The 15,813-nt window shown below is 39.0% G+C and overlaps 1 protein-coding gene and 1 pseudogene across 1 annotated transcript in view; one reads left to right on the top strand and one right to left on the bottom strand.

Annotated features, from left to right (window-relative positions):
• The window catches only part of IQGAP2 (IQ motif containing GTPase activating protein 2), a 392,955-nt gene that overhangs the window by 68,609 nt on the left and 308,533 nt on the right, over window positions 1–15,813 (bottom strand). The window contains exon 20 of the mRNA XM_006889829.1: window positions 8,222–8,430. Within this exon, the coding sequence (XP_006889891.1) occupies window positions 8,222–8,430 (209 nt within the window). The remainder of the gene's footprint in view (window positions 1–8,221; window positions 8,431–15,813) is intronic.
• LOC102844094 lies at window positions 8,585–8,770 on the top strand (annotated as a pseudogene).

Here is a 15,813-nt window from a genome sequence, read left to right as displayed (position 1 = left end):
ACCAGGTAGAAGCCCAAGGGAAGTACGTCTAGGCAGTGACTGTCTGTGACCCCTATTTAAAAGAAATCCTATCCCTGGAGTGTGACATACAGTTCCAGTTAACCCCAATCTTCTTTCTTTATCTTTTTCCCCTAAGGGGATGATTTTTTTTTTTAAAATTACTGTCATTGGGAAGGGTGTGCATCAAGGATGTGTCCTGTCTCCATATCTTTTTAATCAATATGCATAACAGATTATCTGGAAAGATGGGCTGGATGAGAAGCATGGCATCAGGATTGGAGAAAGATTCATTAACAATCTGCATTATGCAGATGACACAACCCTGCTTGCTGAAATTGAGAAGGACATGAAGTGCTTGCTACAGAAGGTCAAGGACTGAAGCCTTCAATATGGATTAAAGTTCAACATCAAGAAAACAATGATTCTCACCACTGGGCCAACTAGCAGCATCATGACAGATGATGTGGAGATTGAGTTTGTTGACAGCTTCAGTTTGCTTGGCTTTATGATCAACACTCTTGTTATCAGCAGCCAGGAAATGAAAAGATGAATTGCACTGGGAAAATCTGCTGTCAGTGACCTCTCCAAAGTACAGAGGAGCAATGATGTCAGTCTGGAGACTAAGGTACGCCTGGTACAGGCCATGGTCTTTGCAATCATTTATTATGCATCAGAAAGCTGGACGACGACTAAAGAGGATAGAAGAATTGATGCCTTTGAGCTCTGGTGCTGGAGAAGAGTACTGAGGGTACCATGGCCTGTTAGGAGAATAAACAAGTTTGTCCCAGAGAGGGTGAAGCCAGGCTGCTTCTTGGAGGCAAGGATTCTGAAGCTTCATCTGACGTACTTTGGACATGTTGCAAGAAGGGATCAGTCCTTGGAGAGGGACGTCATGCTTGGGAGGGTGGTAGGATAGCGCAGGAGAGGAAGACCCTCAATGGGATGGATTGATTTAGTGACTGGGGTAATGAGAATAGGTGTGTCTGAGACATTAAGATTGACAAGGGATAGAGCAGAGTTCAGGGCTGTTGTACAATAGGGTCACTATGAGTAGCAGGCAACTTGACGGCACATAACAACAACATATATATTTGTTATTGTTTGCTTTAAAATTGGAACTGAACCATAGCTGACCCTCCAGCAGGATTTCAGAGGCAGTTAATTACAAAGTAAGAAAGAGACTGCCCATCCTTCTCCTGTGGAGCATCTGGTGGATTCAAACCACTTGCCTTTAGGATTGCAGTAAAGCTCCTTACCACTAAGCCATATCTCTCTCTCCTGTCTTCTAGCTCCCCTCCCCGCGCTCCCCCCCCCCCCAATCCATCCATATGTTCTCTGGAAGCAAGGATTTTGAAGCTCCATCTGTGGGAATGATGCCAGGAGGGTTTCATCATTAGAATAATGGGCTTTGAGAGATAGATAGATAGATAGATATGATAGGGGAGTGGCAGGCAAACTCTGGGGCAGGAATGAGTTACTTCGCAGATGGATTACGGAGATTTGGCATAGGAAGGTCAGGAAGAATACTCTAAGAAAATGGGAAACTACAGAGTCAAATGCTGGGCACTTGTACAGGAAAGAGGGAGACAAGCCAGTGCTGCTCAGATGGGCAGAGCCCATCAGCTAGAAATCCATGGACAGGGCAGTGGGGTCCACCTATCTTCCCTCTTCCTAGGAAATTCTGCCTGGTTTCCCGAATGTCTTTGTTGAATGGACATTTGCTTTGGGAAGTTTAAAGCAGAGGACAAAGACTTAGCCCAGACAGGGTTATAAACAGTGACACAGTAGTTTTATTTAAAGGAACATAATGTTCCTTTTTGGTTTTTGCTTAATAAATAGTAAATATTTAAAGAATAGGTTTGAATGAGCAATAGTATCTAACTTATTGAAGATTCTTCCACATGTTAGGGATGTTCACCTTACTACCTTGTTTTCTAGTCCCTGAAAACAGATGCAGGTTCTTGGGTCATATAATTCTTTTGTAGAAGCTATCGCATTGTAGAAACGGCTGGGGCTTTGAAGTCATAAAAAGATGAGTATCGCATAAGAATAATTAGCTGTGGAACCTTGCATGCTTAACCTCTCTAAACATCACATTCCTAATCTTGAAAATGGGTTTAATAGAAACCATCTTACAAACTTGTTGTGAAGATTAAAAACAACACATGGAAAATACACAGGGCATTTTCCAATGATGAAAATGTGACTCAGAGATGTTGAATAACACAATCAGGGTCACACAATAATAAAATCAGTCAAATGCCAGTATTTAGTAAAAATTTTCAGTCCTGGGTTTGTATCTGTAAATCTGTGCTTATACATGGTAAGTCTGTCAGGAGGTGTGAAGATAGCACAGGACAGGACATGGTTCAGATCTGTTTTTCACACGGTTGCTATGAGTCTTACTTGATTCAATAATACCTAACAACAACACATTATAAATCTGTCACACTTCACACTCATAAATGAGAATATTGGTATGGAGATTAAGTATTCTTTTCAGTTTCTATTCAGTCAAAATCAGCTTTAGAAGAAGTAGTCTCCGTTTACAAGGAAAACAATTAGTTCAAAAGATCAGTGGACAAAGTGGGAATCAAGAACCAAACAAAATATAATAAAAACGACCAGGCCTACGGTTTGATGGAGCCTGACAGAACCCTGTGATTGCGGTCCGCAGATGCTCTTCAACCTTGGAACTGACCCCCCTTTTGAGGATCAACTTTTGGTCCAAGAACAGATAAGACAGAAGAGTCATACTTGTGAGGAATTAAAAAAGAGCAGTATTTGTCCAAAAGACAATGCTCAGAGGGCTGAAAGGGATAGAAATGCAGGGCAGGTGGAAAAAGGGAACCAAGCGAGGGAAAGGAAAGGTCGTTATACTGTGGGGAGAGCAACTAAAGCCATGAAACAAAAAGATTAGCAATTGTTGAATGGAAAGCAAAGGTGTTTCGTAAATTTTTTTTCAAACCACAATAAATATTTAAAGAAAGAAGTCTGAGCCTATGTGGCATCTCCTTCCCTCCCTGGCCCCTTGTTGTTAGGTGCCCCCAAATTGAGTATGACTCATGGTGATACTATGAATGGCCTATCTCAAGTTTGTCCTGTCCTGTGCCTCCATCTCTGAGACACTGGAACTCATTGCTAAAGTTTCAGGTGCTTTGCCTCCTTTTCTCCAAAGCATTCTTGTCTAAAACTGCTGTTAACCACGTCACAGATCTGCTGAGATTCTGAAGATGTTAGGAGGAATAGTAATTTTAAAAGACCTCTACAACACTTGGAAACTAGAGTTACATTGAAAATTGCTTTAATTTTGAGACCATCTTCTCCTTACTGAACACCCACTCATTTTAAACAAACAAATATCTAAATTTAATTCTACCACTCAAAGAAGCATTGCTCAGGGTTTTTTCCCTTCTAGCTTTTCTCAATAGATGACACTGTTTTAAGCATTATTTTCTTCATCTTATTGAACATTTTCTTTTTTATTTTAAATAAATACAATTTTTATTTGATACCAATTTACTTATAAAGTTCATATATATTGTTTTTCTCACAGACTCTTATTTTCTTTACCCATCCCTCCCTCCCCTATCACATTGTGTGACCCCATGATTATACACCCTCCACCCCCCGCCTATCCTCTGCTCCCCTCTCCCCCCTTGGATCCTCATACACATTCTACAATAATGATGTTGGTGTTGTTGTTATGTGCTATTGAGTCGCTTGTGACTCAGAGTGACCCTATGTATAACAACCCTAAACCCTCCTCTATCCTGTACCAATCTCACTGTCTCCAACACACCCACCCTGATTACCCTAGTCACGGATCCAATCCACCTCATAGAGGATCTTCCTCTCCTGCACTTTTCCTCCACCCTCTCAAGCATGACGTCCCTCTCCAAGGACCTGTCCCTCCTTGCAACATGTCCAAAGTATGTCAGATGAAGCCTCAGAATCCTTGCCTCCAAGGAGCAACCTGGTTCAACCCTCTCCATGATGAACCTGTTTGTTTGCTTAGCAGTCCATGGTACATTCAATACTCTTCTCCAGCACCACAGCTCAAAGGCATCAATTCTCCTTCTATCCTCCCTAGTCATTGTCCAGCTCTCTGATGCATAACAAGTGATTGCAAAGACCATGACCTGTATCAGGTGCACCTTAGTCTCCAGAGTGACACCTCTGCTCTTCAGTACCCTGGAGAGGTCCCTAACAGCAGACTTTCCCATCGCAATATGGTTTTTTATTTCCTGGCTGCTGATGCCAAGAGTGTTGACTGTGGAACCAGGCAAACTAAAACTGTGAACAATCTCAATCTCAATCTCTTCACCATCCATCCTGATGCTGCCAATTGACCCAGTGGTGAGAATCTTTATCTTCTTGATATTGAGCCTTGATAATCCATATTATATTATATCCGTATTATACATTATTTGTCCTTATGGCACTGAGTTAGTTCACTTAGCATAATGCTTTCTAGTCTCTCCCAAGTTAGGTAGTGATTTACATTGCTCCGCATGCTGCATAATATTGCATTGTGTGAATATACCATAATTTCTCAATGCCTTAGATTGTGGTTGGACATTAGTGCTGTTTCCTTGTTCTTGCATTGGTGAATAATGCTGCTATGAATATTGGTGTCCAAGTCTCTATTTGCATCTCAGTTCTCATTTTCTCAGGGTATATTCCAAGCAGTGGAATAGCTGGATGATAGGGAATTTATACAGTCAACCTTTTGAGGAAAAGCCAAACTGCCTTCCAGAGTGGATGTACCATTTTACAATTCCACCAAGAGTTCCTATCTCTCCACATCCTCTCCAACATTTATTACTTGCTGTTCTATTAAACTTTGACACTGTTACTGGAGTGAGATGGTATCTCATTGTGGTTTTAATTTGCATCTCTCTTATTGCCAGTGATTTTGAGCATTTCTTCATGTGTTTGTATTTTATTGCACATTTTCTTGTGCCTTTAAATAGTCTTAAAAACATTTTTATTAGGTATATAACACACATGCTCAACTCATTCTACTATCCTATGTTTATTGTTTTGATTTTGAGAATCTATGGCCGATTGGCAGCATCATGATAGATGTTAAGAAAATGAGATTGTTAACAGCTATAGTTTGCTTTGCTCCACAATCAACACTCTTGGAACCAGCAACCAGGAGATTAAAAGATGAATTGCATTAGGAAAGTCTGTTGTCAGAGACCTCTCCAAAGTACTGAAGAGCAACGATGTCAGTGTGGAGAGTAAGGTGTGCCTGATACAGGTCATAGTCTTTGCAGTGACTTGCTAAGCATCAGAATGCTAGACAAGACTAGGGATAATAGCAGGAGAATTGATGCCTTTGAGCTGTGGTATTTGAGAAGAGTATTGAATATACCATGAACTAGGAGAACAAACAGGTTCATCCTAGAGAGGGTGAGGCCAGGCTGCTCCTTGGAGTCAAGGATTCTGAAGCTTCGTCTGACATACTTTGGACATGTTGCAAGGAGGGACCAGTCCTTGGAGAGGGACACCATGCTTGGGAGGGTGGAGGGACAGTGCCGGAGAGAAAGACCCTTGATGAGATGGATTGATTCAGTGACTGGGGTAATGGGGGTAGGTGTGTCAGAGACAATAAGATTGGCACAGTATAGAGCAGGGTTTAGGGCTGTTGTACATAGAGTCACTATGAATTACAGGCAACTCGAGAGCACATAACAACACAACAATTTCTCACTGCAATAAACAGAACTTCCCCACTCTTATTTATGAATATTCAACTGCATGATTCCTGTATTTAGACAAAAAAGATGGAAACTGTTAGTAAGACTAAAGACTAGATATTTCAGTATTCACTAGTTTAACATCTATCTAACATGTGCTTGGTAAGTTTCAGTATTTGAAAATACAAGTTGAAAAATTAAATTTACATAACACTATGATCAATTAATGACAATAAAAAATTTCAAACGTTTATAAACATCTGGAACTCGGCTGTGACTCCATTTCTACAAGGCAACTTCTTAGTTAGACTACTGACTATTTTGGAACTAAACCTTTTCTCCTGGAGGCAAGACATTTCCTGTTTACAGCTTCATGGGAGAGAGTAAAACAGCAGACTGAAGTTATAAAAGGCATTCTCTGAAGGACTTTCTGGAATATATTATACTTTAGAAGTGCTTTTATGTATCAAAAATTTACAATTGTCTTTAAAAGCACAAATCACTATTTTTCTTTTTGGTTGAAAGCAGGAGTGGCATCCACTTCTTAAATCACATGCCTCTGGAAACTCTCTGAACTTTGAGAAATGACGATAGTTATAGAAAGGCTTCAGGTATTTTGTTCATAGGGTCACTATAAGTCGTGCTCAACTCAACAGCAATCAACAACAGCAACAAATGAAAACTGAATACAGAACACTTTAACTGAAGTTTTAATCCTTAATATTTAGAGAAGACATTAATTTCCTCTGTTTTGTCATCACCTACTGTTTTCCCTTTAGCTATGTGGTGTCTGGTATGTGGGGAGCTGGCACATAGAGAAGGCACTCAGACAACCCCCATCCTGAACGGACTGGTTACTGCCTCCTGTAATCGCTTCTCTCCTAGTTTTCTAGAATGACTTGTTCTAACCTATAACCAACTGCATCTTCTCAAAGCTTCCCCCCTAACTTATCAGTTTATAGAAAACTGACATTGTGTAATAGAAAGGGGTTGGGCCAAGGAGAAATTACTTACCCCAGCTATTTTCTGTTCTTAGGTATCAATGGTACTTTTTACAATGTTTTATAGGGCTCTGGCATTGGAAGATATCACACAGAATGAAAGGATGATTAATTTATTCAGAATCTCTTAGTGGAGGCAGTAACATTCTGGAAGGGAGCTCTGGTGGCCTAGGGGGTAAGGGGTTATGTTGCCAATCCAAAGGTAGGCAGTTCAAATCTACCAGCTGCTCCAAGGGAGCTAGACAGTCAATCTCTTCCCATAAGATTCAGAGGCTGTAGCCTCTGAAAACTTGCTGGAGGGTAGACTATGAGTCAGTTCGGACTTGGTGGCACTTAACAATAACAACCAGCACCATACTTCAAGAGGGCACTCTTGGCATTGAGTGAGTAAGGGTCCTGGAATGTTACCTGCCTTACTGACCTGTAAACTTATGGGACAATCTGCACACAAATAATTACCCCACCTCTTGCATGACAGAATTTTTCAAAGTTCTTGTGAACATTTATGTAATTAAAAAATGCTATTTGTCAATATTTGAACCTAGAATCTATTTGATATGCAAGTACAATACATTTTCCTTTATAATTTGAAAAGACATCAAGGTTTTCTTGGTCTGCAATTGCTGTATATATTGGGGAGAGAGAATTCTTTGCTTAATATTAATCATAAGATTGATTTTCAGTTAGGAAAATGAGATTATGGACACACACCCTGGTCAGTCTCACTTGTGCATTTCTTGTTTCTGATTATCCTGTGACATTTCTAGCAACATTATTATTATGTTTTGATGTGGCCAAATCCCAAACTAGCCTCAGTGCACTGAATCAAGTCTGACTTGCAGTGACCCCACAGGATAGAGCAGAACTATTCCATAGAAATTTCAAGGCTGTAAATCTTTGCAAAAGCAGACTTATCTATCTTTCTCCTACAGAGCAGCTGATGGGTTCAAACCACCAACCTATGGTTATTAGCTGCATACTTCACCCATTGGTCCTCTTTGAATATGGTCTGGTCCAACACTTTTTATATTGAAAAATGTGTTTTTATTATAAATTATTTCTATTTCATTTGTGCTATTAGTCTTACTATGAAGATAGAAGGCATGAGGTTTCCATTAACTAGGGGCTGACTCAATGGCAGTTAACATGAACATATACTGTAAGTAGTTTACACTATGCTGTGATTGTGTGTCTTCAGGTCAGAACTAACCATAGCTGGTGGATTTGAACTGAATGCCTTCAGGATTGCAGTGCAGGTTCTTATCACTTAGGCCACCAGAGTTCTCTAGTTTATACTGTATCCAAAATAAATTTGAGAATGGTAAAGAAGCCTTGTAAAACAAAAAGGAGGTACAAATATTTCCAAAACTGAAAAATCACTGATTTTTAATAAAAATGATTAATGCTTTGACCAACATAATTCTAGATTCTGAATGAGTTTAGCTGGGCCAATATGGTATGGGCAATACTTCTGTGCATTTTCTCTCTTCTATCCCACAAAGGCCCACAAACCTGCAGTGTGATCCTGTTCTTCACCAGGAGTCCAATCTTGATGTCCATCAGGTTAAGGTCTTTCTCCAGCTGCTGGTTAGCCCTGATTTTGGTCACCACTTCTGCCCTTAATCGCGCTACCTCTAGCTCCTCTTGGAAATCTAAGTCACTCTGGTCCAAAAGGTGCACAAACTTGCGAATTACTGTCAAAGGTGGGTTTTCGGAGCCAACTGCAGGGAGAAATAATAGACATAATGTAATTAGGCAGACTTGGATCCCTTATAATCAGGAAGGAAACTGGTCTTAAGAAGTATCTCCTAGTGCTTTCCAGGGAACCGTTGATTTTTCTAGTCGCATTCTTTCAGGCTCTGTCTGGTGGTTGGGATGGCCTGTGGAAATCAGAGATAACTTGCCAGCCAGAAAAACATGAAGAAAACCCAGGAGATTAGCAAGGGAAAAAGAAAAGAGGACAGCTCGACTGCTTCTCAGAGAAAGGAGAGAGATTCTGAGATCATGCAACAAAAGCACAAGGCAGCTAATGAGAAGTCTTCACAGACCAGAGAAAAATGAAAACCTGGGTGCTACTGCCAACTAGGTGTATCATACACTCTAAGATGAAGATTTTGTAGAGTAAACAATCATTTACATATGTTAGCTTTTGACTAATTTAGTTTGATGTTTTAGAACTCCTCTTTGAAAAATAAAACACTAACCACGGCGGGGGCGGGGAGTATCTCCTGGGAAATACATCAATGAAGTGTTTGGTCTGTGACACTAGTCAATCTGCCCCATGAAAAATCTGATCAAGACAAAACAGATCATGTAAGTTCCTGTCACAGATAATGTGCACAGCAACTATTTTCTATTTTCGTATGGCTTTTTTAACAACATCTTTTTCTCATCCTTTTCTCAGGCCTCTTGCACTGAGAAGATAGTCCTATCTCTATCATACAGATGAGGAACCTGGGAAGGAAAACTATATAAATGACCTCAGCTCCCAGAGCCTGTGGCTGAGCCAGATAAGAAGAGATTTATGCTCCTGCTCTCAGGCTTTTGGAGGGAGAAGCAATGAAATGAAAATCGAATTAGAAAAGGTCAAAGAAAGGTAAACAGGATCTGATGGAATGGCAAATGGAACAAATGTTCTGCTTGGCTGAAAAGAAACTTTTTTTAGACATTGAAACTTGATGCATGTCCCTTCGGCACTGACCAAAGATAGGTGCTCAGAATCGGAATAATTTGCCTTAGTCATCTACATGGCTATTTTTATGTATGTTTTCAACTAAGAAGCATAGAAATGTCTAAACCTCATGGACTTTTTTAGTTCTTTGTACTCTGAACACTACATGGTAATTTCCTTAGCATTCTGACAACTGCATATCTATAGACAGATTTTTTTTTTAGAAATGTGTTTAATGACATGAATTCTGGGTGAACTACATAAGTAAGGATGAAAGATTGTTTATCCATGATTCAAAAGAGCCTCATCTAGATGTGGTAACCTCAATAATCTTCCTCTACTTTATAGCTGTGGTCCCTGTCAATCTTCCTTTTGCTTCATTCTTTCTGTAGTGTATTGATACGTAAGGAATAAAAGTGCTAAACAAACAATTAACAGCATGAACTGAGCATGAACAGCCAGATCAGCATTGCCTATATTCTTTTGCCATTTTTAGAAATGGTCTGCACTGGAGAGGGATCCTTGGACTATGGAACCCTTCATTTTCTGATCACTGCCCCTCATGCACATTTATTTTCCTTCTATTTACAGCAAAGATGCTGCTGCTCACGTGTTCACTTCAGGAAACTCCAGAGTAGGGCAGGAGAGCACATCAAGAAAATTATTGTTGTGTACTGTCAGTTTGGAAACAACTCCTCTCTGTTCCTCCAGTGGGTTTTCCGAGGCTGTGAATCACATGAGAGAAGACTGCTCATCTTCCTCCTGAGGAGCAGCTTGTGAATTTGAACTGAGTGTTTTAAGGTTGACAGCACAATTTCTTATAGGCAACCAGAGCTTCAGAGCTTCCTTATTAATGAAAATTATGATGACGCATACTTTTTCAAAAACCCTCAAACTCATTGCCATAAAGTTAGAACCAATTCATAGCTAACCCTCCAGTGGGTTTCACAGGCTGTAAGTCACACAGGGAGGAGACTGCCCATTTTTTCCCATGGAACAGCTAGTAGATTGGAACCACCAGAGAGGTGCCGGTTCCCTTCTAGAATATTAGCCATCAAATTTATGCCTAAAGTTGATGGCTTCCTCTTCTTGTCCCTACGTATTAGACGACTTTGACTATGCTTATATGCATGCTATAACCCTCTCTCCCCCGGTATATTAGCTGTATAAATTATTACTACTCATACTGAACATTTTCCCTATCGACGCTAGGCTCTTTGACATCTTACTGTGGGGAATAGTTCTGTGGTATTTTAATTGCAGAATATCATGCAACTTCACAACAGTCACGAATAAAAGGACAATACAGAGTTTCAAGCAGTTTCGAGTATCTATTCAAACTTGAATGCATTCAATATCTTTCTGAATGTCAATGGTAATGACAGGTTAAAAAAATATTTTTTCTTCAGATTAAAAAATACTGTTTTATGAAAATGCTAAGAAATAACCATTTACAGATTAACTACCATAAAATTTGCCAAAGTCCAGAGTCACTTGGCTCTATCTTCTTCACTAGTAAGTCTCTATTTAAATTTCATGGTTTTTAAAAGAAAAAAGCCTAGAGTATCAAATTAGGAGTTTTTAAAATAGAAAGGAACAAAACACAATAAATAAGCATTTCTTAAAGGAAAAAAAAAAACCTATCCAAACTATCTATAAAAACACGTTGTCAAAACAAAATAAAAACAGCCTCCATTTATTTGGAAAAGAACTTTTTAATTGTATTATATGAGCAAAGACATGTGCTTACCTGTGCTAATGCATTCTCTCTCATTGCTGTCAGACTGGAACTGACTCATAGCTCACCCTACAGTAAGTTTCCAGAAGTCATGCAATGAAAGGGAGGAGACTGCCCATCTTTCTCCTGGGGAATTGTTAGTGGATTCAAGCTGTCAGAAAGTAACTAAAAAGACTATGGCTTGGATCAGTTGCACTTAACTTTTTTTTTTTTAATATTTTATTGAAAATTTATAGAGAACTTGGATTTCCATTCATTCATTGTTTGCACCTTTTCCTCCATGCTCCCCCTCCCCCCCGTTCGCTTTTCTCTTTAGAATAAAAAAAATTCTTTCATTATTATATAGCCCCCTGCTCCCAGTTCATTTTACTACGCAGCTCTTATTCTGGACTCTTGTCATGCCAATAATAACTAATCATATGCTCCTTTTATACAGTTCTCTCCCTAGTCTGTTTCAATGCTGTGTACATTATTTATCCCCTCTTTTCTTAGTTTCCCCCCTAGCCCCCAGGCCAGTCCAGTTTGATAACATTGGCATTATGCAGTATTTATCCTTTTATAACTGAAGTATTTCACTCAGCATAATGTGCTCCATGGTCACGCATTTTATATATTTCATGAGTTCATTGTTTTTTCAGTGCTGTATAATATTCCATTGTGTAAATATACCACAGCTTCTCTAACCATTCGTTTGTTGATGGACACTTGGGTTGTTTCCAACTCTTTGCTATTGTGAACAAAGCTGCAATAAACATGAGTGTGCATATATCTGCTTGGGTGTCAGTTCTGGTTTCTTTAGGGGATGAATATCCCAATAGTGGAATTGCAGGGTCAAATGGTATTTCTATTTCCAACTTTTTGAGAAAGCACCATCTTGCCTTCCAGAGTGGTTGCAACATTATACACTCGCATCAACAGTGAATAAGGGTTCCAGTTTCTCCACAACCTCGCCCGCATTTGTTGTTTGCTGCTCTGTTGAATTTTGCTATTCCTACTGTGATGAGATGATATCTCACACATATTTTTATTTTAATCTCTCTTAGAGTCAGGGATTTTGAACATTTATTCATGTATTTGTTTGCCATCTGAATGTCTTCTTTGGGGAAGTGTCTGTTTATATCCTGTGCTCATTTTGCAATTGGTTTGTTTACCTTTATCTTGTTGTGGTGCTCGAGTATTCTAGAAATTCTAGATACAAGTACCTTATCAGACATGTCATTACCAAATATTTTTCCCCAGTCTGTGGCTTCCCTTTTTACTCTGTTGGAGAAGTTTTTGGCTGTGCATAGGGATTTGATTCTTAGAAGTTCCTGTTCATCTTTTTTATCCTCTCCTGGGTGTAGGGTTTTCAGGATGCTTAGAAGACTGTTCATGTTGTGGATTAGAGCTTCCAGGGTTCTTCCAAGATTTCTCTAATGAAGTTTGTAGTCCCTGATTTTAGTCTTAGGTCCTTGATCGACTTTGAGTTGGTTTTTGTGTATGGTGTGATGTGTGGGTCTTGCTTGGGTTTTCTGCAGATGGCTTTCCAATTTTGCCAACACCATTTGTTAAAAAAGGTTGTCATTTCCCCACTTAACTGGTTTCATCTCCTTGTCAAAAATAAGTTGGCTATAGGTAGATGGGCAGATTTCTGGATTTTCAATTCTATTCCATTGACCTATGTGTCTATCATTGAATCAGTATCACGCTGTCTTGACCACCATAGCAGTGTAGTAGGATTTGAAATCAGGGAGTGAGATGCCTCCTATCTTGTTTCTCATTTTAAGGAGTGAGTGCTTTGCTTATTTTAGGTCTCTTTCCACGGCAAATGAAATTGGAGATTGCCTTTTCTATCTTGTTGAAGAATGGAATTGGTATTTGTATTGGGATTGCACTGAAGGTGTAAATTGCCTTTGGTAGGATTGTAATTTTCATAATATTGAGTCTTTCTATCCATGAGGAAGGGATGTTCTTCCATTTCTCCAGGTTTGTTTTGTTTCTTGTAGTAATGTTTTGTAATTTTCTTTGAATAAAACTTTTGAAGTTCTAGTTATATTTACTCCCAAGTATTTAATTTTGTGATTCACTATTGTGATCGGTACTGTTTTTCTTTCTTTTTTTTTTTATTTTATGGAGCTTTCTTTTTGAAAGGATTCTGGATATATCCACCAGCAACAAATCAAACATCACAGGAAAGTTATAGAAAAGAGTATGCATGTAATTAGCCTACAGATTCCATCTGCTCCTGCTACAATAGAAGAGGAATAGGAAAAAACTGTGACACTGGAACTCAAGGCTTTCTGAGCGGTAGCCTAGTCTCACAGGTGGCTTGAAAACTCCCCTTCCTCAGCCTTCAACAAGTGCATGGCCTATACTTGAGGGGAGACATTCATCCTTTTGGGGATGCCTGGAGTGTCTGAGGCTGAAGTGGCTGTGGTAGACTCCTCAACTCTGAGATCCAAGAATTCCAGGATGATATCCCAAAGGCAGTAAATCAAATGTCTGTTGATAAGAGGTTGCTGTAGTGACTCCAAGACTAGACTCCAGCTCATTCGGCATTTATTCACTCCCAGAATGTCTATTAAAATATCTGGCAGGACTCCCATTAGGCTCTGCAGAGCCTGTTTTTCAGCAGTCAGCTTTTGCTCTTGGGTCCTTACAGGCCGAGGTAACTCAGGCAAATATCCCCCAGGCCAGATGGACTCCCGGAGAAGCCGGAGATACTGTACCCAGTGCTGTGGACATGTCAGATTAGTCACCTGTACTTCTAGCCACCTCTGAATCAGGGTTCCAAAGACTAGATGAAGAACTTTCTGCATGTTTTCAGTACATAGCCACTTCCACTGTTCCATGAGCAGCAAGAGCAGCAGATTCAAGGCTGTATCAGCTAACTCTGTCCCTGTCCCTGGATCATTGTTGCTGAGGTCCTGGACTTGCCTAGCTGCACTGGATAAGAAACCATCCACACATTCATTCAGGATTTTTTCAAAATCTTTTGCTGTGGATTCCTCTAGCTGCACTTCTAATAATCTGCTTTGTTTTTCAATAAAGGATTCCATTCCAGACAGGGACAGGATCTCTGATTCCACACTGCTTTATGGCAGGCAGTAGAGGACCTTCACATGCGCATCAGTCATACTCAGGGCTGGGGCAATTTTACTGGCTGAGAACCTCAGTCTGGACTTATTCCTGGTCTATATTCTCTTTGTCACTGTAGAGAAATCCACTTAACTTTTGTATGTTGATCTTGTATCCTGCCACATTGCTGAATTGGTCAATTATGTCCAGTAGTTTTCTTACTGAGTCTGTAGGGCTTTCTAAATACACTATTATATCATCTGCATATAGAGATAATTTTACTGCCTCTTTGCCAATTTTGATACCTTTAATTACCTTCTCTTGTCTTACTGCTACCACTAAGACTTCCAATACAATATTGAATAGAAAAGGTGATAATGGGCACCCTTGGCTACTTCCTATTCTCAAAGAAAATGCCTTTAATCTCTCTCCACTGAGAATAATGTTGTTTCTCGCATTTGCATATATACATTTTACTATGTTGAAGAAATTCACTTCTATTCCTAGGTTGGTGAGTGTTTTAATCAGCAAAGGGTGTTGGATTTTGTCAAAGGTCTTTTCTGCATCAATTGATAGGATCATGCGGTTCTTGTTTTTTGCTTTGTTAATGTGATGAATTACAGATTGTTTTTCTTATGTTAAACCATCCTTACATACCTTTTATGAATCTCACTTGGTCATGGTGAATTTTTTTTTTAAATGTATTGTTGGATTCTATTGGCCTGGATTTTATTAAGGATTTTGCATCTCTGGTCATGAGAGATACTGGCCTATAATTTTCTATTTTGGTGGTGTCTTTACCTGGCTTTGGTATCAAGGATATATTTGCTTCATAGAATGAGTCTGGGAGAATTCCACCTTTTTCTATTTTCTGAAATAGTTTATATAGAATTGGTGACAATTCTTCTCTGAATGAGAAAATTCATTTTTTTAAATTTTATTAATTTTAATAAACGTTTACAGAGATTTTAGATTTCTGTTCATTCATTATTGCATTTTTTTCCCTGCCCACTCCTCCCCACCAGTTCGCTCTTCTATTTGAAAAGTAAAAGAAAAATTACTTCATTGAAATAAATAAAATGAACTTGTAAAATCATCTGGTCCAAGGATTTTTTTGTTTGAAGTTGTATTATTACCTTTTCTAGTTCTTTTTAATGGGTCTGTTTAGGTGTTCAATTTTGGCTTGTGTCAGTTTAGGTAGTTTGTGAAATCTAAGTATTTGTCCATTTCTTCTAGGTTTTCATATTTGAGAATAGTTTTTCATAATATTCTACTGTTAACCTTTTTATTTTAGTTGGTTCCATTGTGACATTGCCTATTTCACTTATTCGCATTATTTTCATCTTTTCTTTCATTAGTTTTGTTAGTGGTTTGTTGATTTTATTGACCTTTTTGAAGAATCAACTCCTGATTTTGTTGATGGTTTCAACTGTTTTTCTGTTTTCTATTTCATTTATGTCTGTCTTAATTTTTATAATTTCAGTTTGTTTAGAGGGTGTTGGCTTTTCTTGATGTTCTTTTTCAATTTGTTGGAGATGTTGGGTTAGAAAGTAAATGGCTATTTTTTTTCCTGCCTTTTGATGGGTTTGCTTATTGCTATAAATTGACCTCTGATTACTGCTTTGGCTGTTTCCCAGA

The sequence above is a fragment of the Elephantulus edwardii genome, unplaced genomic scaffold (genome assembly GCF_000299155.1).
Source record: "Elephantulus edwardii isolate Elephantulus edwardi_28Jun2011 unplaced genomic scaffold, EleEdw1.0 scaffold00082, whole genome shotgun sequence".
NCBI classification, from domain to species: domain Eukaryota; kingdom Metazoa; phylum Chordata; class Mammalia; order Macroscelidea; family Macroscelididae; genus Elephantulus; species Elephantulus edwardii.
The sequence above is the reverse complement of the archived record's forward strand: the minus strand, read 5'-3'. Positions and strand labels throughout refer to the sequence as shown.